The 22,739-nt window shown below is 42.9% G+C and overlaps 6 protein-coding genes across 7 annotated transcripts; 3 read left to right on the plus strand and 3 right to left on the minus strand.

The window, feature by feature from the left end:
- Positions 1–41: 41 nt before the first annotated feature.
- On the plus strand, positions 42–3,308 carry LOC117604647 (zinc finger CCHC domain-containing protein 24). The gene is made up of 4 exons (XM_034324967.2): positions 42–720; positions 816–1,064; positions 2,404–2,568; positions 2,764–3,308. Exons 1-4 carry the CDS (start codon positions 523–525, stop codon positions 2,875–2,877), a joined length of 726 nt encoding a protein of 241 aa, XP_034180858.2. The 5' UTR covers positions 42–522; the 3' UTR covers positions 2,878–3,308.
- garz (Sec7 domain-containing protein garz) lies at positions 3,279–11,596 on the minus strand. Its single transcript, XM_034324942.2, has 15 exons — positions 11,467–11,596; positions 10,431–10,780; positions 9,982–10,180; positions 9,683–9,910; positions 9,510–9,616; positions 8,818–9,328; positions 8,353–8,744; positions 8,084–8,261; positions 7,892–8,007; positions 7,621–7,809; positions 7,204–7,539; positions 6,893–7,101; positions 6,498–6,743; positions 3,795–6,423; positions 3,279–3,724 (listed from the first exon to the last, which is right to left on the minus strand). The coding sequence occupies exons 2-15, from the start codon at positions 10,548–10,550 to the stop codon at positions 3,626–3,628; spliced, it is 5,559 nt and encodes a 1,852-aa protein (XP_034180833.2). The 5' UTR covers positions 10,551–10,780; positions 11,467–11,596; the 3' UTR covers positions 3,279–3,625.
- On the plus strand, positions 10,950–20,278 carry LOC117604634 (uncharacterized). The gene is made up of 5 exons (XM_034324943.2): positions 10,950–11,382; positions 11,499–14,553; positions 14,632–14,704; positions 14,775–20,104; positions 20,183–20,278. Exons 1-4 carry the CDS (start codon positions 11,334–11,336, stop codon positions 15,105–15,107), a joined length of 3,510 nt encoding a protein of 1,169 aa, XP_034180834.2. The 5' UTR covers positions 10,950–11,333; the 3' UTR covers positions 15,108–20,104; positions 20,183–20,278.
- Metrn (meteorin) lies at positions 15,837–17,817 on the minus strand. Its single transcript, XM_034324962.2, has 3 exons — positions 17,681–17,817; positions 16,391–17,054; positions 15,837–16,202 (listed from the first exon to the last, which is right to left on the minus strand). Exons 1-3 carry the CDS (start codon positions 17,809–17,811, stop codon positions 15,987–15,989), a joined length of 1,011 nt encoding a protein of 336 aa, XP_034180853.2. The 5' UTR covers positions 17,812–17,817; the 3' UTR covers positions 15,837–15,986.
- On the minus strand, positions 18,022–19,540 carry LOC117604653 (uncharacterized). 2 transcript variants are annotated; one of them, XM_034324977.2, is made up of 4 exons: positions 19,401–19,540; positions 19,147–19,343; positions 19,062–19,086; positions 18,022–18,858 (listed from the first exon to the last, which is right to left on the minus strand). In XM_034324977.2, exons 1-4 carry the CDS (start codon positions 19,488–19,490, stop codon positions 18,838–18,840), a joined length of 333 nt encoding a protein of 110 aa, XP_034180868.1. In that variant the 5' UTR covers positions 19,491–19,540; the 3' UTR covers positions 18,022–18,837. The 2 variants fall into 2 exon arrangements, with proteins under 2 accessions (XP_034180868.1, XP_034180867.1); XM_034324976.2 differs by having other exon boundaries at positions 18,922–19,086.
- On the plus strand, positions 20,134–22,642 carry Rpn5 (regulatory particle non-ATPase 5). The gene is made up of 8 exons (XM_034324960.2): positions 20,134–20,278; positions 20,358–20,611; positions 20,681–20,917; positions 20,992–21,096; positions 21,168–21,349; positions 21,570–21,794; positions 21,891–22,047; positions 22,132–22,642. Exons 2-8 carry the CDS (start codon positions 20,450–20,452, stop codon positions 22,420–22,422), a joined length of 1,359 nt encoding a protein of 452 aa, XP_034180851.2. The 5' UTR covers positions 20,134–20,278; positions 20,358–20,449; the 3' UTR covers positions 22,423–22,642.
- Positions 22,643–22,739: the final 97 nt, after the last annotated feature.

Here is a 22,739-nt window from a genome sequence, read left to right on the forward strand (position 1 = left end):
GGGGTCTTCGACGGCGGCGGTCAGATTCGTCGGAACGCGTTTTTACGTATTCACGCGTCGGGAAACATTGTCGAATGTTCGGAAGAAGCGCGACCAACGTCCCCACTCTGACACTCTGTAACAGCCTCGAGAGGAAAACGAGCAAACACTCGAAAGAAGGCGAAACGAGTCGAAGAAATTGGTTCGAGAAGAAGCGTTGCTTATCTTGGCGTTCCGCGAATAAACGTAGGACGTGGGAGTTGCGGGCAATTTGTACGCAGCAGTGTGTTTGCTACGAACGAGATGTGAAAATGTTAAGTTACCCTTGAAGAAAAACGCGAAGTGTATCTATTTAGTGGTATCGAGTGCGCGCTAAAGTTTTCCGCGATTCCGACAGAGATATCGGTCGGCGCAACGATAAATGCGAATACCCTTGGTAGCCAAAAATGTCCGTAAGGACCGGGATAGATCGTGCGCACGACGTAGGAAGTGATCGAGGATCGGGTGGAGCAAGGGTTAATTAGGTGGGCCCAGGGCTCAGGTATGGCCACCTGCCATCCGAAGCCGACGATTCAGCAGCTGCACCAGCTTCAAGAACCGATCCAGCTCGGTCTTAGGTCGGTTAACAACCTGGTCGCTAATCCGGGACAGAAGTCTGTCCAACGGACCCACTACTCGCCGCATTTGCTCAATTGGATCTATCTCGCGATCGCCGATCACAATGTCCCGTCGCCGGATCAGGTAGAGGCACGGAAACGTCCGCGGCATCGCGCGTTTCCATTTCCATTCACTGTTCATCTTCAAACGATTCGTACGCCTGGTTCTTCTCGCTTCAGAGCAAACTGCTGCCGGGTATCTGGAACGGATTTCCAGCAACCAGGTCGCACAGCTATTTGCAACGGGTTCAAACGCTCGGCTCCTCCGCCGGGATAGCGAGTAGTTTCACGGAGAACATCGGCGACGATCTTGCGGATCGTTTCACGGATCTCAGCCTGTTGGACAGGAAGCCGACGAAAAGACCTCCGCCCAGTTATCTTTGCCACCTCTGCTTCAACAAAGGTCACTACATCAAAGATTGCCCACAGGTGCGCGCTCGAATGGAGCCAATACTCGCTGTTTATTTCTCTATCGCTTTATCCTTGCTAACCAACGAGATTCCACTGTGGTCGATTCAACGCGAATTCATTCTTCTTGTCGAGAGTGCAGCCGGTGGGTCGAACCATGCAGCCTGTGTCCACGCGACGTGCCGAGTCGCTTCTTAAAATACGCGGATGACTAACGCGCGTTAATTAGAACGTTAGCAAAGAGGAGGTATAAGAGAGGCGACACTCCCGATGGCACCTTTGATGTCGACGATTCGCTGTCCCTTTAAATGGGTTCTTTTCATGACAATCTTTAATACATAACTAGAAACCTTTTCGCGTCATCAATTTTTCTATACATTATTAATCGAAGTATTTACATTTTTGAGGATACAAATTTTTTACATAAACGCTGAAATGTACTTAAACTAGACTGGTTATTTCTAAGTTCTAGCACTTCCGCTTTTAATTCGAAATTTTCGCGTTCTAAATAAGAAATTCTATTTTCGAGCATACGCTTCCTCGGTGTACCTGCAGATATCGATGTTGGCATGAAAGCCGAATGATGAAATGTCTCCCTGATGAGATGGACCTGCAATTGCTAAAGAACGAGCACATAAGATCAAAAATATTTATTCTCATTTATCTAAATTATTTGTTCACTTATATAAAATGTATATAAGTACGTATACGAGTACAAAAATGTACTCGTTTAAAATTGGACCAAATGACTTCAGGTTTCTCGAGAAGCTATACAAATTAATTTACTAAGATATGTGCCTTTGTCGATTAATAGTAAAATAATAGTAAAAGGCAATTTTTCAACTTCTTTATGTGAGCCTATAATGTCTTTCGTAGATTCAAATAAGTTACAAGTAATTAAAATTTCCGATAATCGCGACTTTTCATCTAAAAACGTGTCTAGTTCCGTTCTTTCACGAGAATACAGAATGATACACGTGAATATCCTGTGGCTACCCGTTATACACTCCAAATGATGAACTTTCGCGTAGATGCACAGCGTGGAGGCGCCTTAGCGGCGCTCTGCGCATGCGTATGGGAATGGGGGTATCGCCAATCAGGGCGAAGATGCGCAGGAGAGAACGAAAACTGGTCTTTTCGTACTTATGGACTCTCCTGAAATGAATTATATGTATGTAAATCCACAATACAAACAATTCACGTCTGTTCACGGCTGAAAACAAAGATTACCGAACGGACCTATAAATGGGTTGTATCACTTTGTCTCTCTCTACAAGTAGTTTCTCTCACAGAGTGTCGCCTCTTATTATGCCAACTCTTTGACGTTAGCGTGAAACGTGTCTCGGTCTTTCCATTGTAGGGACGGCCGAAGGGCGAGGGTCTGACACCGTACCAGGGGAAGAAACGTTGCTTCGGAGAGTACAAATGCCCAAAGTGTAAACGCAAATGGATGTCGGGCAACAGCTGGGCCAATATGGGCCAAGAATGTATCAAGTGTCACGTAAACGTCTTCCCTCATAAACAGGTACGATATTCCGGCGAGCGTGTGTTGCCATAGCGATAACAATCTTCCTCGTGGCAGCGTATTATTTTTAGTAGGGGAGCAAAAGTTTCAAAACACGAGTACCTTTGGCAGCTACGTTAAAACTATTTTCCGCCGCCTGGCGATTGAGATTCAGCGGAGACGAACGTGATCTTCTAACGTTTCGCGTGTTTTCAGAGGCCGCTGGAGAAACCGGACGGATTGGACGTGTCCGATCAGAGCAAAGTTCATCCACAGCACCTATGCCAAAAATGTAAAACTCTCGGTTACTATTGTCGAAAAGACCAATAAAGCCGACCTCTATTTTTCTTTCCCGATCGATTTCTTATACATAAGCGGAACGGAAGAGAAAGAGAGGCGCAGAGGAAGAAAAGTTGCCGAATGACGGATAACGAAACGCATCGAAATCGCTTCTGAAACGACCGCGTCTTCTATCTGTCAACTAATTATAGCTGTCGCTCGTTCCTGTGTGCGTGCAACTTGCGTCACGTTCGCATGATCCGCGCCATCCGCTTTCAATGAGAAACCAGAAGAAACTGTAAATTAAACTATAGGTAGTACGGACAATTTATTTTGTCTGCCTCTTACCGCGTTTACCACTTAACAAATGTACAGGTAGAAGAATGTGTACATTTAAAGCTCGAGAGTCACTTGCGTTCCAAGGAATCATGCGTGCATAGTGTGTACCTTGAAAAAAAAAAAAAATTATTTGTATGTACAATCGTGTCTACATGTGGGTATGTATATGTATATATAGGTGTGTGTATAATGTATATAACATTTACATGTGTGTCTCTCTCTCTCTCTCTCTCTCTCTTTTGTCGAATGTATGAAGCAAAGGAAAGAGGGTGCGTGAGCATGTGTGTGTATATAATAAGTAATATTAAATATTCATTGTGATATACTACTGTTATTAATATATCGCAATGCCAAATGTACAAGACAAGATTCTATCTATCGATTATTCTTTCGTTAAAAGTACGCTCGAAAATTTCTCTTCCGTGGAAATGATACAATATACATAGCGAATGTACAGTGGTCAAGGGTTAGTGACGGCGAACAATCGATCAGCCGCTGGATCTTCGCTGAAATACGCTGCAGAATTAAACATCGCTGCCGCGGAATCCAAGTTCGTCGTCTGTAAAGAAGATGTAACAATCGATTATTGCCGATTTACGCATTTGATAATGTGCAAAACAATCATTTACCTCGGACGAGTTCGTACGAAGGGAAAAATTTGCTACTCCAGCGTTTTGGAATTGTTGCTTTTGTGGTAATAACGGTATAGATTGCGATTCTAACGAAACCTGCTGATGCTGCTGCCTTTCTTCTTCGTATTTACTTGCCGCGATCATCATTTCTGGCTCGTTACTTTGACTAATCTTTGGCAAGGTAGCTTCGGGATCCGATTCCACCGGTATTCGCGACGGTCGTTGTATTCCAGAGTCGGCACTGGACCAATCGTTTACATTCCTGGACGCGTCGATTGGAGATGTCGCGAGCACGACCGGTTGCACTGCAACCGGACTCGATACGATCGGTGGTTGTTGAGCGACCAACGTGATCACCTGTTGCGATTCTTTGCCGTTCTTGTCGAACGGTAGACGCGTTAGAGGTATCGGAATCGGTAGAGTATCAGGTCTGGCAGCTTCTTTTAAAGACACGGTCGATTTCGCATCCGACTCTTGACCAGGCAACGATGCGATCCTACTTGGATCGAGCGATCCGTTCTTTTCCGGCTGAGGCGCTATCGATCCAGAGAAGGATGGTTGCTGTTGTTCGACCAAACTGATCACCTGCGCGGTGTTCTCTTGAGTCTGTGTAGGTTGCGAGGGCTGCGAAGGCTCCGAGGGTGGTGGAGGAGGAGGTGGAGGCGGCGGTGACGAGGGTGCCGGTTCCGGGAACAGTTCCGCTTTCAAGTTTGGCAAGAAGCCGTCGATGGTTCTCCAGGTCGGCGCCCAGAGATTCGAATTTGGAGCCAGCACGTTGGCCGAGGACATCACCAGTAACATATTTTTCAACGACTCTGGTATGGCTTCGTAAAGGAGCTCGCTATTGTCCGCGTGCATATAGGCGCGGAGCAAGTCCAACACCGTCAACCACAATGGTAGAAAGCCTGGAAGGGTCAACAGAGGATTCAAATGGTGAAGGAACACCTTGGACAACAGCATCGCCGCCCTGACTCTGGTCTCTTCGACGCCGATGGGATCGTTGGAGGCGATCGGTCCCAGCAACTGTGCCAGCAAAGGGAACAACACCTGCTCCAAGCACTGGGACCATTCGACCGCGGATAATTGAGCTAGATCGTGAGCAAGCAGAGTGCTCTGAAGATAGGTGATCGCTGCCGTACGAACCTGTCTGCGGGCGTCGCAGCACAATCTCGCGATACCCTGCAACAAAGGTCTCCACGCTTGCGACCAAAGCGATACTCCCTCCATCGTGTTGCCCTCTTCAGCCCACCAGCGAAACACCTGGCCGGTTCTCGTGTGCAGCGTGTGCATCAGATCCAATAATTGAATGGGGGTCTGTTGATAGCCAGCCGGCTCCTCGCTCCCACCGTGCATCTTGGTCCTTTTACCGGAACACAGGAGGACCGCCTCGGCGAACGTTCTCACGCAACGAATGCACAGTTCGAAGTTAAAGGGCGTTACATGGGCTACGTCGCGGACCAGGAACATCAGGCTCTCGCAGCATTTGATCAGAGCGTGAGGATCGTGAGGCTGCAGGTCCCGGTCGAGCACTATCGTGTCGGCAGCGACGGGCAACGGCGCTTCTGTACCCGTTGGAGACACCAGAACCCACTCAGGTACTGGGCTGATCGGTCTCGGATCCAACACCGACGTTCTACAGCTGCTCGCTTCGTCCAACACCGTGTTAGACTGTTTCGGCGATAACGCTCCAGCGCCAGCGCACTCCAGCAGATTGAACACCACCCGCCAATCTTCCGTGCTGTGGATATTCGCCGCGCCAGTTTTAAGCAGCTCGAACAGACCGTAAGCGATCTGCCGGGCAAGCGGAGCGCTGCTCACCGAAGGTAGATGTGTTAACGGTAACAGAGACGGCAGTACGGTCCACGCGCATTCCTCTCCTCGCAACAATCGAATCGCTAGCCTCAGCATTCCAACGGCCACCCTTTCCAAAAGATAGGGATGATTCTCTCGCGCTGCGCTGGTCAGCAACCCGTCCAGATGAGCTTGAACGATCGGCCAAATGCATGTAACTCGATCGCGATTCTGAATGGTCACTTCTAACAGCAATTCCAGTAGAAATACAGAGACGTCTTCCTCGTGACAGTTAACGAACACCAAAGCTCCGACCATCGACCGAAGGGACTCCACTTCCAAGAATCTGCTCTCCTCGATCACTTGTCGCAGGTAACAATTGTTGATAAATTCTATGGCCCTTTTCCTCGCTGTCGTCTCAGCGGGATGCGTCATTCGAGACGTATCCAGAGCTATGTACGAATACAAACTTGACAATATTCCTTGATCAACCGGAGCTGGTTTCGGCGTAGCCGTTTCTCGAAGAAGCGACACCTTTCCAGAGGAATCTAGGAAATCTTCCCCTTCCGTCAGATTCTTTGGCAACAATCTTGCTTTGTACAACGACTGCAAGCAATCGATGATGTTCTTCCAGGAAGCTCTCATCGCGTTCCCGTACATGTGTGTTATCGTGAACACAGTACGAGCAGCCAACTGGCACTTGCCGCTTCCACCGAGCTGTAGCACCACTTGGTCGGGTTCTCCACCGGTCGCGAGACCCGTGAATTTGCACAGACTTACTACCAGCGTGTCTAAATCGCTGCTCATACCGAAATGAGCACTGATGGAAGCACAACTGAAATGGAAAAAAAAAATAACAACGTTACCATTTATCTCTTCTTTCCAGAATCTATACGCAACGTAACGAACCGGAGAAATGTTTCGGCAACTCGACGTTGCAACGATCGATCGGGTGCTTTGTCGAACGCTCTGCAAAGGGCGCTCACGATGGGCGCCCACGCTTGTTCGACCAATTCCTTGTCCACGAATTCACCTGTATTTCCTACTCTTAGGTACGTACTTTCAGGGCCGACGCCTCTGCGTAACAACACCTTCCAGAGGTAATTGTCTTTCACCAAACCGGTTTGTTCGGCAGGCATCACGATTTCCTCGCCCCTAATAAAATAAATTAGTACACCATAGAATCTCGATGAACAATTCTAATTTCGTTATTGTTTGCAAGAGAACGCGAAAGAAAACGATACGTGTGTTAACGTATGCCGCTCCTTACTCTCTCTCTCTTTCTCTTTCTCTCACTTCCTTACTTGATAGAATAATATATTTCGTCCAGCATATCTTGGTCAAAGTCAGCACCGCCGTTCACCTTTTTTAAATTCCTTTTAAACTCGTCCGCAGTCATGGGATTGTTTTGCCGTTTTACATTGTAATTGTGTTGATCAACGTTCAACATGATCACAGCGTACGCCAAAGTGAACGCGGCATCTGCCGAAGAGAACGGTTTTCCATTGCTATCCTGCAAATAATGATCATTCATTCGTTCATTCGTTCGTTCTTGCGACGTCCTCACCGAATCGCTTGCCTAGGTAAGTATATCGCTTGTGCAAGACGTACTCACGTGCCAATGTTCCGCAAATTTTTCAAGCAACAACGAGATAAGCGGCGCTTCCCCGGGGAGTCTAAAGGATTCCAAATAAAGCCGCAACGCTTGATCGATTCGTGTGTTTTTCAAATCGAAATTATGAACGAAACAATTTAAGACGTTCTTATTCTCCTTTTTACTAATGTATTCTCCGATTGCTTTCTTATCCAGCCCAGGATTCTCCTTCAACAATTTCGCTACTTTCTCTGGATCCGGACTACCCAGACTCCCACCCAAGAGACCGTGCTCTGTGAGTTTAGCAATCCCTTCCCGTGGATTTTCATTGAATTTCTCCGTGCCTAGTACCAGCCACTAACATCGATAAAAAGTTGTTACACGATTGTTTTTACCGAACAACAATGAAATGAAGCAACGTTGCAATTATCCGCATACCCGCTTGTTCGCCTTTATAGAAAGTAACTCTTCTCGCGAGGGAAGATTCGGTGAAGCATTGTGTCGAGAAGGTTTGCACAATTCCTTGTATCCTTTACATCTGATCTCCATACCAGTGATCAACGCAATTATCGCGTCCAAAGAAATGAACTGCATATTGTGCATATTTCCCATCAACGCGGAAGCATTCTATCAACAATGTAGAATAACTTGCCGTTTTTTTATTCGAGTCTAAAGTTGTTCATTATTTTACAGATAAATACCAACCTACCTTCGATAATAATTTCATTAATTCTTCGTACAAGTTGGTAGAATATAAACCGCAATCATAGTTCAAGTATAATTCCGCTGGTAAGCCAGGTATTTTCCATAATCGGACGATTGCCTCTAAAATTAAAGAAAAATAAGATGAAAATCACGTGGCTCTGATTTGAAATAGTTTCCAACTTAATAGAATTCATACCGAGCGCTAGTTCTCGTTGATCGTACGATATCCTGTTCGAATCGGAGCTCACTATTTCCATCAATTTGTTTGTGTAATGTTCCATTTGAAATTTTAAATGCTCCCTTTGTGATTCAAACAGCAGGAAGGAGACCTGCAGATCCGCTGCAAGGATCGACAATCGATCTGTGCCAAGAAGCTAATAAATACGATCGCGATTATCGCGCGTCCTCTGTATCAATTTCTTTGCCTACAGATAATGAATAAATACAGGAACACCGTATCCTTACCAGAATAAGATTCCTGCAAAGATCGTCCTTCACCAGGGCGAGTAACGAGGGAAAATTCGAAAGGGCATCGGCAGCGATCTCCAGAGCCACTTGCAACAAACTCAAGCCGAGATGTGTCATAACTTCGTTATTCTGTTTATCGAGAGGACTGCACAAAGACACCAGGAACCTAAATAATTCACGGGCGCACAGAGCACCGTAAGGGGATAATTGTTGGAGCGACATAAAGCGTACTCCTTGAGCATTTATATACTCCTCGACTTGTTCCGGATCCTTTGTTTTCGACGTCTTAGACGCACCATTTGTACTTTCATCCACTGATAAATCTTCCACGCTTCCAGCTGGAGATGTTATTAAATCTGTACTCTTTTCATCCTCCACCGACCGACCCTCTGTGAAATTATTATCGATAACGATATTTCTTCATCCATAATGGTATCGGTATCGCAACAAACTAATACCTACCTTGACCTTCGTCCTTGGACTCATCCGTTTTCTTCAATTCGGTTTCGTTCTGTTCGTCCACCTCTTCTTTCTCTATACTCTTATTTTCTTCCTGTAAAACTTGCTCCTTTTCCACGGAGCTGCCTCTTTCCTTCTCTGTATCGTCGTTACCTTCCTTACACCGCGGTATATCCTTCGAATCCTCCCTCTTTATCTTCGCGTTCGACTCGTCTTTTTGCTTCCTGATTTCACCCACGTCGTTCGGATCCTTTTTATCTTTGTTAACATTCTTTTCCTCGTCCGCTTTCTCTGCAGCCCCATGATCTAAAGCACCTTGCATGTCGACAATATTTCCTGCGGTAGTAACAGGCGTTGTCGCCAAATGACTCGGTCTCACTCTATCGACAGGACTTTGAAGCTGACTTTCGCTATCACCTACATTATCCGCGCTCGATTTTGCCTTTTGTTTCAAATGATTCTTGTTTCTTCTGTTTTTGCTGCGACCGCTCTCCATACTGTTTGTCCTCATTTTCTATAGAAATGAGCAACACATCTAAACGTTATACCCGTTATAAATTATTAATATATAAAATTCTATAGTCTTATCGTCCCTGGGATTAACTTTAAGTATTTTAACTTAAAATTTGAGACAATTTATATTTCATTAATTCATTCATTCTAGCCCTCGATTAAAAGACAAATGATTATGCTACCTTCATGTTTAACAGAACCCTTGTGTCGTCTGCGAATTGTGGCAATCTAGTGAAAAGATGCTGGACCATGTCCCTTAAACAGTGCTCGGCAGTTCTCCTCAATAACTCTACAACCAAACGAACGATATCGACAAACGATCGAGGAACAATTTAAGTCCGTCGAATCTGCTTACCGCTGAGACGCGTCTCAAAACATATCCTAAAGCAACTGAGCATAATCTCGCAGATACTTTCGTTCGAAAGGGAATCTCCAGCCGCGGATAACATGAGGGCCCTCAAAACTTGAAGTATTCTCATCAGAACGACTCCGTCTCCGGAGGCATCGGTACCAACGAACCTCGCGTGCGTAACAGCATCCGCTACAGCTTCGACGCATTGCGCTATCGCTGGGTGATCAGGATCTGCAGTTAGATCATTTTAATATACATCATTGAAATATACCTTTCTTCAAAAGTTGTAGCATACTACGCACCAATCAGACCGTAGGATATGATTTTATTCACTGCGGACAAGGCGAGGCTCGTAACAGGCCCGGTTGTCTCCTCCGATCTTATAATCTCTAAAAACGGAGCTAAAAACACTCCTGGTTCCAAATAAGATAGATCTTTCGCTTCGTTCAAAGCTTCTTTCAGAGTGCAGAGTCCTTTCAGAAGAGCATCCTGGTCGTCGTCCTTTAAAAATAATCGTGTGTAAATATAAATACAAAGGTGAATAATTTGTAAGGATCGTTTAATTGAACCGATCACCATGCCAAACTATTCGCTACAACCTGTTTGATTTGTTAATGATGAATCCGTTCGTTAACCTTACACAAACGTGACGATAATTGATGATGGTAATTGATGAGGATAAGTGAAAATTACGATGGGTATATGACGACACGTTTTCTTTCGAGATGAACAATTTAAAAACTAATCTAACCTGATGGGAATGGGAAGACCAACGAGTACCCCTTTTCATAGCCGTCGCTAAGAGGCAGACTTCGCCCTCGAGGACGTACAAGCCACCTCCAGGACAGGCCATCTTCGCTATCCTGCTCATCTTTTTTCACACAAATTTTCCTTACACCATTTTTATTCTGGCGAAACCTTACAACTTGTTCGATAATTATTCCTAACGTCAAACGTCAAGGGGGAACACTTCCAACGCGATAGACATCGAATTGTCGGTTTAAAGAGACGTTTCCAAACTCGAACACGTTGCGATCGATCCGCCATCTTATGTGGAGATCGTACACCAGGGAATTCTGAGTTTCTTTATTTAAAAACTACCTGTAAACGTATTTAAATTTGAAAGATCGAAATGAAATCGAATGATATAAAATTTAAAAAACAATTGTCTGTACATAGGTGTCCGAAATAAACTGTAATTTAAAAAAAAATATAAAGTTTAAGGCGGTCGCGTGGAAAGGTCAATTTGTAAAAACGTATAGAAACAGGACCTTCCAATGTTATCACTGATTTGATAGTTTTTTAATTTCGTGCTATGGTCTTTATGCTTGAAATTTATTAAAGATGTCTTTATCAAATTATGAAACGTGAAATTTGACGTGGGATATCGTTAAAACTTGCTGATTACGATCAATTGCGCATAAAAAGACGGCTCGAAGATAAACGCGTCGATAAAAGACGGAGTCATCTGATTATTGTTGTCAGTTGTTGTCGTCTGTTGTCGAATCTGTTACGATGATTTCGTGTAATTTTAACACGGAATTACGCATCGATCGTGTGAAACTACAGGATAGCTGAGATTCTTCGCATTATAATTTTTAATAATGTTCACGTATTGATCGATCATCGAAATAAAGAAAGATTCGGCAAAATCATGAATACCAAACAGAGTCCAAGAAAAGTGACGCTGGCCATGATAAAAGGTGAGAAAAAAAATCAACGCCATAAATATTTGACGAAGTTATGCAAAATGCAATCGTGACGTGACAGTACGCAATAATTGATACTTATGTGTTTCGTTGTTTCTTCTTTCGAAAAGGTAAACCTATCACGACATCTGTTCCTGTGATCCATTATCATGCCAGCGACGATGAATTGGAGGAGATATATCCAAGTTCCGAGGAAGAGAAAAGGCTGACACCGGAGTGCGAAACGAATGTATCAAAAGTAACCTCAACCTCGTCGAAACGCATCGAAAAGAGGTGTGTACACGAATCGGATGTTTCGGAAAATAATTCTGAGACTCGATCTGTCGGTACAGAGAACGTATTACCGGAGGGTACACAGCCCTCGTTAGATCCATGGAAAGTATTATCAGATTTCAAAGGAAGGATAACGAAAACGTTCGAGGAGAAACTATCCGAGATAAAGAGCGATAAAAAGAAACGGCGCCACTCGAAAGCAGAAAGTTCGAGCGATCTAGAGGAGACACAAGGTAGCGTTACTCCTTGCGAGAAAAAGCAAGAAGGTAAACAGGTAAACGAGGAGTCATCTACGATGATGGGTCGTCACCAAAGAGGTAATCCTGTTAGATACGTAGGTTTCTCCGACGTAAAGACTGGTTTAAAGGACAAAAGTTTGCAAGACGATTCGGTGGAGAGCGGCGTCGAAGCCTCGGAATTTGCTCAAAGCGTAAACGAGGACATAGTTTCCTGTCCGGAAAATGATTTTTCAACGGCAAAAGCATCTTCCAACAGGGAGGACGACTATGCTAAATTACGGCATCAGCCCTGTACGCGTTTCGCTGCGTCTCCAAAGCGAATAGATTTGAAAACAGTATTTTTACGCTTGATGAAACAGTTGATCTTGCAAACGACGTACAAGTCTGTCGCCATTTTCATTGCCATTTTTTCTATTTATCACGTAGCTCCTTTACCAGAATATTTACTTGGATTTATAATGGGTATCATCGCGACGATTACATTTTGCAGTACGTTAACGGAGTTTCAAAGAGTATTGACAACAATGCCGGACGAAAAGTTCGATTCCCCTACGATAATACCTGTCCTAGAGATACCAGCGGCGGAAGAGCATTCTGTGATCGAAAGATTCCAAGGCTGGTTGAACGAATTGCCCTATAATTACGAACCGAACAATTATCACGTGGCGCGTACAAAATCGGTATTTTTTAGATTGGAAGGAAACATATTGCGTATCATGGAAACGAGGATGAAGATACCGAAGAAGGCTGTCTGGGACGAACCTAAACAGAAATTGAAATTCGTTAGAAGAAGGGTGTACAACTTGGCTGGGGCAAGGATAGAACTGGTACCCTATGGATTAGCTAGAAAAAGAAGATGGAGTAAAAAGTATCCAATTTGCATAACTCTGAAGAAGGGCGCTCTGATTTGTAACGTGACATTGAAAAGTTCGATCAACGGGGAGTATTCGATCAACGATTATTATCGTAAGGGAGCATCGAAAGGGCGGGTGAAATACAAAGTTGATAGGAAACGCGTGGGAAATTGGGGAGAGGAAAGTTTAGTCGACGGAGAGGGTGATGAATCGACGAAAGGTAAAAGGAAGGACGAGGAGAAAGATGTGGAAGATGAAGGTGAAGATTCTTATTACAATTGCGACACGAATAACGATGACATTGACAATGATTACATAGAATACGAGGAATGTTTTTTAAAGAACGAAGGAGTAACGGAGTACATGGTAGAGGAGGAGAGAAAAAGAAAGGGTAGGTGTTACAAAAAGGGCCAGCAAAAAGAATTCAACAGAATACGGAGGAACTTACGTAAAAGAAGAAAGAAAGTTGAGAAAAGTTTCAGAATGAATTGGAAAGGGGAGGAGAAAGAGCTGGATGAGAAGGAAGAGGAAAGCAAGAAAGAAAAGGAAAAAGGAAGAAATCCAGAGGAGAGGTATGAAAAGGAAGATAAGAACGTGGAAATGGAAATGATGGTAGGGAATAAATTGGATATAGATGAGGAGGAAGATGAGGAGGAGGAAGAAGAAGACGAAGAGGCTGAGGAGGTGGATTATGATGAGTTCATTTTGGATTACGATGAAGTAGACGCGGAGAGAGATTACTACGACGATGACGATGACTACGACGATGAATATGATAACGATGACGACGATAACGACGAAGATGACGCGGATGAAGACGACGATGATGATGAAGTAGACGAGGAGCTGCAACAGGTGAACGAGGAGGGAAAAGATTTTGACGAGGTAGACAAAGGAAACGGTAACGAAGCAAAGATGACCGACGATGACAATGACTGCGGTATCGATGCGGAAAAAGGAGAGAGAATAGAACTGAAAAGTACATTTAAGAAATTGAACAAGAAATCCAAGCAGAGAAACGAATTAAAAATATTTGTTTTCGCCAGGGCTGACCGTGAGAAGGAGGATTGGTACAGGCGTCTAATTTCAGCCGCGTCTCGACGCGTTAAGAATCAAGATTCGTTGTCCTTTAACGTGAACGCGTCGTCGGCGTCGAACGCATCGTTAACAGCTCAGAGGAACGTCATCGCGGAATCAAAGGGTTCCCTTTCCGCCAACAGCTCGCACGAGAAATGCGTGCCTGAACTTAGTTACAATGCTTACATGGCTAAATACCTGGACGCAAATGGTTGCGCGAGCAAGCTGGAGAACTCCAGCTCCGCCACTACCGACAATACACTTTGGTTCAATTGTTTAATAGCTCGCGTGCTGTTCGATATACATAGGTGTCCGGAAACTATAAACGTTATACAGGATAAGATACAACGGAAACTGTCTAGCATAAAACTACCCTACTTTATGGAGTGCCTTTTAGTTTCGGAGGTGACGATAGGTCAAGGAGCGCCCACGATACGTAACATAACGAAACCGATAATCAACGAGAGAGGTCTTTGGCTGGATTTTGATATAATGTACAAAGGATCTTTAACAATGACCGTCGAAACGAAATTGAACCTGATGAAACTAACGAGAACCGGCTCGGTTCCAAGTAACAGTAACGTTATTGTTCCTACAGAGAAAGACGAGTCGATCGTTAGGTCAGCGATTTTTGATAGCGACTTAGAGGACACCCCGGAAACCTCAACAGAGGACGAGGATGATTCTACGACTCGATTGTGCAACACAGCCAAAGAAACAACGTAAGCAATAATAACATAGTATAATCGTAAAGAAACCAGCATTAGTATCATTTAATTATTTTCATATTTTCTTTATAGCGCTACACAATCGTCTGGGAGAAAGTTTCTTAGCATGGTTGACAAAATAGCTGCTAATAAATACTTTCAACATGTGAGTTTAATCTTTACTTCAGTTCCCAGTGACTGATTAATAAATATCTGTTTCTTTTTTTAATCATCAGGCGACTGAATTGTCTTACGTCCGAAGAGCCATGGAGGGTGTCTCTAATACGGAGATCCGATTGATGGTTACCGTCTCTAGCATAGAAGGTTCTCTGTCCGTGAACATTCCGCCGGCACCGTCCGATCGTTTATGGTACGGTTTCAAACCGGTGCCGAAAGTAACCCTTACAGTAAAACCCGCGGTCGGTGAGAGAACGGTAAACATCGTTTACGTAACCAAATGGATAGAAGCGAAGTTACTCAGGGAGTTTGAAAAGCTTGTCGTTTTACCGAACATGGACGATCTCGTTGTGCCGTTGTGTCCTAATTATCCTTATACGACTACGCGGTAGTCGTTTCCTCGTTAAAGAGTTAAGGTAAGAACATCGAACGTCCTGTTTAAATCGTTACGAACGCAACGTAGGTACCGCCAGTGAAGAATTAATGATATTCGCCACGAGATGTTCCTTTCGTTATGTTCAGATACACGGTGTATCTACACCTATCTCGATAGCTTTTTAAATATTTTTAAAGTATTTTTGATCTTTGATCATTTTGGGACCATGCGCCTCGTTGTCCGTTAGAACGTTTGCTGCGGGATCGTTTATCCTTTCTGCCTACGGTCGTTCTTGACGACTGACGGATACAGAGAGACGTACGGGATAATTGTTGTGAATCGATCTAGTCGACGTTGGCCGTAAAATTGCGCATTTATTCTAATCGTCCTTGTTTCTTGGCGAAAATTCTATCGTGTAATAATATAATACCATGTCAAAAAAGTTTGTTCCGAGTGTGCGATTAAAAATTACGTTTTTACGCTGTGATTTTACGTCCATGTAACCGCGTATCTGTTGCATATTTTCAACGTGTAATTAACGCTTGTAACGAACGTGTAATGAAACTGAACTGAACGATCAAGCGTACCAGTAAAATTTATTTATGGAATTCTTGTATGCGAGTACGAAATACTATATAAAAAGAAAATCATATAAGCTGCTACTCGCCTGGATAATTAATCGAATCCCTAAATAATTTTCACTTTCATGTCAAAACGGAACGTCGTAGAGGATTCGGTACGTCGATTGACTTTCAGATACGGATATATTTGTTGCGATAAAATTTCTACAAAACAATATCACAGTTCGGAGATCGATAATTTGCATCGTAAAAAATAGAAAAATATAAAGTATTTACAAACATCTGGTTGCAAACTTCTGGCTAGCGGTAACTCGCTAACTTCGAAGTACACAGGGTGCAGTGTCCAGTTCGTGGACCGCTTTAACCCAAGTCTCGAGCCTCGGTGCACAAACGAGAACGAGATCACCGAGTCGCCGTTTGGCCATTATCACAAATTCCCCCTGACCGTGGCGAGCGTCACAGGCGGTTGGTACCCTTACGCGAACGTTCCTTCGGTCGTACGATTCGCTTATGTCCGCATCGTTGCTGCCCTGAAAAATCAAAACCAAAAAATGTTATACCAATCGCATATTACCGCGTGCTTTCTCTTTCAGTTTTACTCGGCAACAAACGATAACAATCGCGTTACATTATTCTAGACCGGTACTAGTACTAGTGTTATTTTTCAGTTATTGGTGAAAGTAGCAAGAAGGTAGGAGGTGGTAGACAACCATGGTACCTCGTTCTCTTCGATTCGACGCAAGATCTTGGTTACCCCAAGGACGAGTTCGGCAGCCTCCAAACTCGGCTGCTTCTGAACGGCGCTGACGGTACCTCTGGCTACCAAATCGCTCTGGCAATAAGCTTTAGCCAATTCGTCCATGGAACAGGGTCGGCAATCCTCTTCTTCCTCTTCGCCGAACAGCTGCGATCTTCCCTCTCGATCGTCCACGTAACGCAATTCCAAATCGTATTGCAACTTCGCATCCTGATGACGTTCACCGGTCATACCAGGCTCCTCTGCCTCTATATAAAGCGCCGCGGGTTGTTTCTTCGCGCGGAAACACCTGTGCGTAGATTTGTGCTTGCCGTCCCTTGGTGAATACACCGGTCGTAGTTTTCCATGAGTCTCTAAGTATACTCTTATCGAACCCGACACCTTGGTGCAGGTACGAAATCCGGATAACCGAAAGGCGTTGTCGTCGTCGAACGAGCTGACGTTGTTCTTCCTGATATCGTACTTGTTCTTTTTCCCAATGAATTCGTAGCGGACTTTGGAAATGAATCCGGTCGATACGGGGGGGGATAAAACTACCCTTAGAGCGCCCCTTGGATAGCGCCAGAGTACGGTGCCCCTTGAACATCGGAGGTACACCGGTCGAACTCCTCTGCCACCGCCCCCGCTGCAATATAAATAAAGAATATTTATTTATTCATTAACTATTTGATGCAAAGTTTAACAGAAATAATTTTCAGAACCTTCCTGCGTATAAGATTGATTTATATTGTTTCTAGGATTTTTAAATTCTGTGTTTATGACAATGACAGTTGTTAATGTTGTTGCTACCGCGGTCGTGGTTGGCCACGTAACCATTCTCCTGTTTCATTTCACTCACATATACACGTATGCATACCCCGGTTGTGTCGTTCCTTCTTAGAATGGAAAGAGATGATAAATCGAATGCTAGCTCGCGCGTTCCTTCTCCGTTTTGCTTGTAGACCGACTGGACGATGGAGAACCGGTTTCACGTTAAGTCGCGCGACTGGTTTCGCGTTTAATAATGGTACACATTTTCGTTCCCCGTTATCAAACTGCGTTACAGATACCAAGGATCGAAAGGGGGAAAGAGAAAGAAATACGAGATATCGTCCTCGTAAATCGCTGGATAAAGTTACGGTTGAATTGTCGCCTGTTCAACTGACGAGGGCACGAAAGACGAGCCGTAAAATAAAAAAAAAAAGTAGAAAAGTATTTTTAAAAGCTACGTCGATTAAAAATGCTGATACCGATGAAACAAAGAATACTAACCTTCCGATCCAGTCGCACTGGTCGGCGGTGGTTTGGAGCGCAACATGTTCGTAGGTTGGGGCCGATGACACGATGCTAATAAGCAGCAATGAGAATAGCAAAAGCATTGAACGAGCGATGAACGTAAGCATCCTTGTTTTTCGCTTTTAGCTTCGACTAAATTTCCTGGTACATTTCAATTTCCTTCCTCTCGTCCATATATACATACATATATGTATATAATAATAATAATTAGACTTTCGATTTCGAGTTTATTTGTCCAGCTCGAAAGACATTCTCATAGTGGGTTTCTTTTTGAAGAAACTCTTCGAGGAAATCGTTTTTTAAACGACAGGGGTGCAGAGAGTATTTAAATCTACACCAGGATTTATCTTCTCTCTTAGCTCCTTAGATACAGGGCTTTCACCGTTCTAACGCGATTCCATCGCCATTATATTACCAGCTCCGGGTAACTATTCTCAGAATTGATCACCATCGTCGAACGATACGCAGAAGGAATGTCCCAGTATAAATGTTCAAACGAATTGATAACGTCCTTGCGCGGTTCACTCTTGCGAAATGCTCGCTCTCGTTTCTGCACTGAACCTTCCAGTCGCGCGATCGTACGATCGTTTATGCACAACTAACCAGATCGAACGTAGCCGAAGGATCATGCTTGCAGCGCGTCGAACGCAGTAAAAAACTGGTTGTTCTCTATCGAAATAATGTAATCGGTGTCGTAAAGCCTGGTTTACACTCGTATATACAAGATTATTTTTCTCCAGTATTCCGTTGTCCGCTTTCTCCCTTCCCTGTTATTCTTTTCACGTTGATAGTCGTTAGTTTGTTCGCTCCGACTCGACTCGACTCGTTTCGCCTCGACTCGCTTCGTCTTTTGACTCTCACCCTTCTTCTCTCTTTCCTCCCCTCCAGCTACCATTATCGTTTCCTATCTTTTTCTCTCCCTTTCCGTTTCCTTTCGTTACGAGTCTTTTAGGACGACAAGGTATTCCACTTCCTATGGACTGAGACTCTGGAACTGTAGTCGTCGTTCCTTTCTTTCTTACTATACTAGTTGCACTTATTTTACTATCCTAAACTGTCCTTATACGTCGAACGTGTCGCAGACGCAATCGGGGGAACCGCGTCGATTAGCTGGCCTTATGATACGAGCGAATTCATTTTCCATGCTGTTCAATCTGAAATTAATTATAGCTTAGTAAATATGGTTCGACGAGAGAAATAAAGGAAGAAATGCTCACGCCTCCGCGCAAAATGTTTCCTTGTCTACGTGTCCAGGCGCACGTTCCTCGGGACAAATATTACGACAGGGTATACCCAAAATTTTCATTGCAGTTTTGTAACGATTTTCCGATAGAAGATTCGGGGTACCGGTACTGACCTTTTGGAATACCGCCTCGATGTGTCTGATGTTAAAATTGAAATGAAACGCGATATTATTTTAAATATAATGTCTTTAAGTATACCTTTCCATCCAAAATAATCGTGGCCCTTTAAATCCTGATCTGAATAATATACAATCGTCGAGGAGTTGATACAAATACTCGATAGGATTTGGTGGTCGATGAACAATCAAATGGCCGAGAAGGAAATGGAATATATCGAAAATTTTTCTTTCCTTCAAATAGTCTTGAGTTTCGGATATAGTTCTAATCGTATTTGCCTATAATTATCATAATTTACGCTTTTAGAAATATAAATATAGAAATAATACGTTTACCTTCGAAATTGCTTGATCGAATTGAAGTTTGCGCTCCAATCTTTTTTTTCGTTTATAGTCGCTCGGGGAACATTGGTCAATTTTATCCATTTCTTTCTTCTTCTAATTCGAGTATTTTTGTTTTATAATTAAGCATAGAGAGATCTGCAAAAAGGAATATTAGAAACAAGGATACTCGACCTGAAAGGGACTTCAGGAAATGTCTTGAAAAAGCACTATCGCGAGATAGGCTAATTTTGTTTTTAATTAAAGCCGTATTTCCATTAGGATATATGGTTTAAAAGTAAAAAAGAACTTGTATACCGTCACACGTGGTTATCTTTAGCCTTAGCTGGTCATTCTTGGGATCATTTTCCATCATCAATCTACATGTTTCTGATGATAAATTCGAGGACCACGAGGTTGTGTTTTTCGAATCCTAGAATCACGATTTCAACCGCGAAGTTGAATCATAACACGTTTAAAAAAGAGCTGAAACCAGGACCGGCCCTAAGATTTCGGGAGCCCGAGTCAAGTTCCGGTTTTTTATTGAAAATTGCAATACAGTTTTACGAAGCTCGCAACGCCATCTTTTATGAACAGTGCTGCTCTCTCTAGGGTAAACTTGTGCAACAATGAATTTCAGAATAGAAGCCAGGTTCAGGTCATTTGTTCGTGCCATTTTCAGTTTCATCGTTTGGTCCTACTGTTTTCAGCGTATTTAGGTATACTGCATGACAGTCATTTTTGAAACATGTGTATACGATAGAGAGTATCAAATTTACGAGGAATCATTCTTACAGGTTTTACATGGTTAAAGATATTGTTACGTTACTCGATCGTACATGTACGGAAAGAAAACAGCGATTTATGTGTGAAAAACAAACTTCTACACAAAGGTGACTACTTGCTTCTTTTAATTAAATCCATCGATTTACCGGAGATTAGGAGTTAATTTATATTTTACAAATGTTACAGATAAGTTGGCCGACGTATTTCATGCGTGATTTTATACGGCTTGATATTTATTATTTCGATTGATACCTCTTCAATAGAAAAATACAGGCACAATGCCCGAAAGCACGATGGATTCCGGGAAGATCGTAAAAATGGACGTGGATTACAGCGGTAGTTGTGATACAAAAATTCCAGAATGTAAAAAGCTGGCACAAGAAGGAAAGTTGCACGATGCCTTGGATCAGTTGTTGACCTTGGAAAAATTAGCGCGAACGGTAAAGCTTTGTCCTTATGTTCTACTTAATTAATATAAAGATTGATTAAGATCTTATACCTTTTTTTAGAGTGCGGATGTGTCGTCTACGTCGCGAATTCTTGTAGCTATCGTTGAAATTTGTTTAGAAGCAAAAAATTGGGCAGCATTAAATGAACACGTAGTTTTACTGTCCAAAAGACGGTCTCAGTTGAAACAAGCTGTTACAAAGATGGTCCAAGAATGTTGTACTTATGTGGATAAGATGCCTGATAAGGAAACGAAAATTAAATTGATAGAAACTCTACGCGCAGTTACAGAGGGAAAGGTAATTGTTTTAGTTCGGATTTTATTATCCTTCAAAATGGATTTTCAAAAATCGACGTAATTATTTTATTCAAGATATACGTGGAAGTTGAAAGAGCTAGACTTACCCATCGTTTGGCAAAAATCAAAGAGGAGGAGGACGATATTTCGGGCGCTACAGCTGTTATGTTAGAATTACAAGTATGTAATTCTCAAGAAAAAATGCTAAAGTATCAATAATCTAAACGTAATCATGTTAAAATATTGCTTAGGTCGAAACATACGGTAGTATGTCACGTTTGGAGAAAGCGGCCCTTATCTTGGAACAAATGCGGCTATGCTTGGCGAAGAAAGATTTTATGCGTACTCAAATAATCGCTAAGAAAATTAATGTTAAATTTTTCAATGACGATAACGACCAAGAAACGCAAACCCTGAAACTGAAATATTACGAGTGAGTGAACTGTTGTCACGGTGATATCTCAGATCAGGGACGAGCAACCATTTTTTACAACGTGCCAGCTACAAATTTAAGACTGCAGGAATTCTTAAAATTCAAAATATAAAATCTTTGAACGGCCGCACGAGAAAGCGTGGCGGGCCGCGGATTGCTCATCCCTGTCTTAGACTAAAATTTAAATTATTACAGTTACAAAATGTTTATTTAATTTCAGTTTGATGATGGAATTAGCCCGCCACGAAGGTTGGCATTTAGAATTGTGTAGGCATAATCGAGCTGTGCTCGAAACTCCAACTGTTAGAGATGATCCAAAGAAGAGGCACACTGCTCTCTCTCGGGCTGTTCTTTACCTGGTACTCGCGCCACACGAACCAGAACAAGCTGATTTGACCCACAGACTGCTTACGGATAAACTTCTAGATGAGATACCAACATACAAGTACTATGCATTGACTATTTAACAAAACTCCACGTTAGTTTTATTTTCTATACCAATAAATACATATACATACGTATATATATTGATATTTTCTAGGGAGTTGTTACGCCTTTTCGTGAACCCAGAGCTGATTAAATGGTCCGGCCTTTGTGAAATTTACGAAAAAGAATTAAGGGCAACCGAGGTCTTTACTGCTTCGACCGAAGAAGGTTGTAAACGATGGGCCGATCTTCGAAATCGTGTCGTGGAACATGTAAGTTTGCAAGATTCCAAAGTCTACTTCTTCACGAGTTCCCCTGGCATTAGACATCGGCTCTGTTTTCATTGAATTTCACAGAATATCAGAATTATGGCTAAATATTACACGAAAATCACTCTAACACGAATGGCCGAGTTATTGGACTTACCGGTTGAAGAAACGGAAGCGTGCCTCTGCAGTTTAGTGGAAACTGGTGTAATAAATGCTCGGACGGATCGTCCAGCTGGTGTAGTTCGTTTCACGGGAACTCAGGAACCAGCTGCTCTTTTAGATGCGTGGGCCGCTTCGTTATCGAAATTAATGAGCCTTGTCAATAATACAACACATCTCATTCATCAAGAAGAAATGTTGGCTGTTGCTCAGTCCTGAGAAAGTACATTTAAGTTCTCTGTTCTTTTCTTTTTGTAATCATTCTCTACCACCTCTTGTTCTTTGTATAATCTTTACGCATTAGGAGCAGTACATTTTGTACATTAATAAACTGTACGTGTTATTTTTCGTTAGACGAAGAAGGACGTGTAAAAATATCTGTCTCCTCGTTCTGTTTTTAATGCGTGTATTACAAGAAGAATAAACATTGTACGAAATGGGCAGTGTTTTTTCTTGAAAAAAATTCGTTTCTGTTTTTTATCAGATTTAACGTTTGTTCCTTTCAAATTGTTAATTTCGGGTAATTAAATAATTCA

Source organism: Osmia lignaria, chromosome 7 (genome assembly GCF_051020975.1).
Source record: "Osmia lignaria lignaria isolate PbOS001 chromosome 7, iyOsmLign1, whole genome shotgun sequence".
Classification (NCBI taxonomy): domain Eukaryota; kingdom Metazoa; phylum Arthropoda; class Insecta; order Hymenoptera; family Megachilidae; genus Osmia; species Osmia lignaria.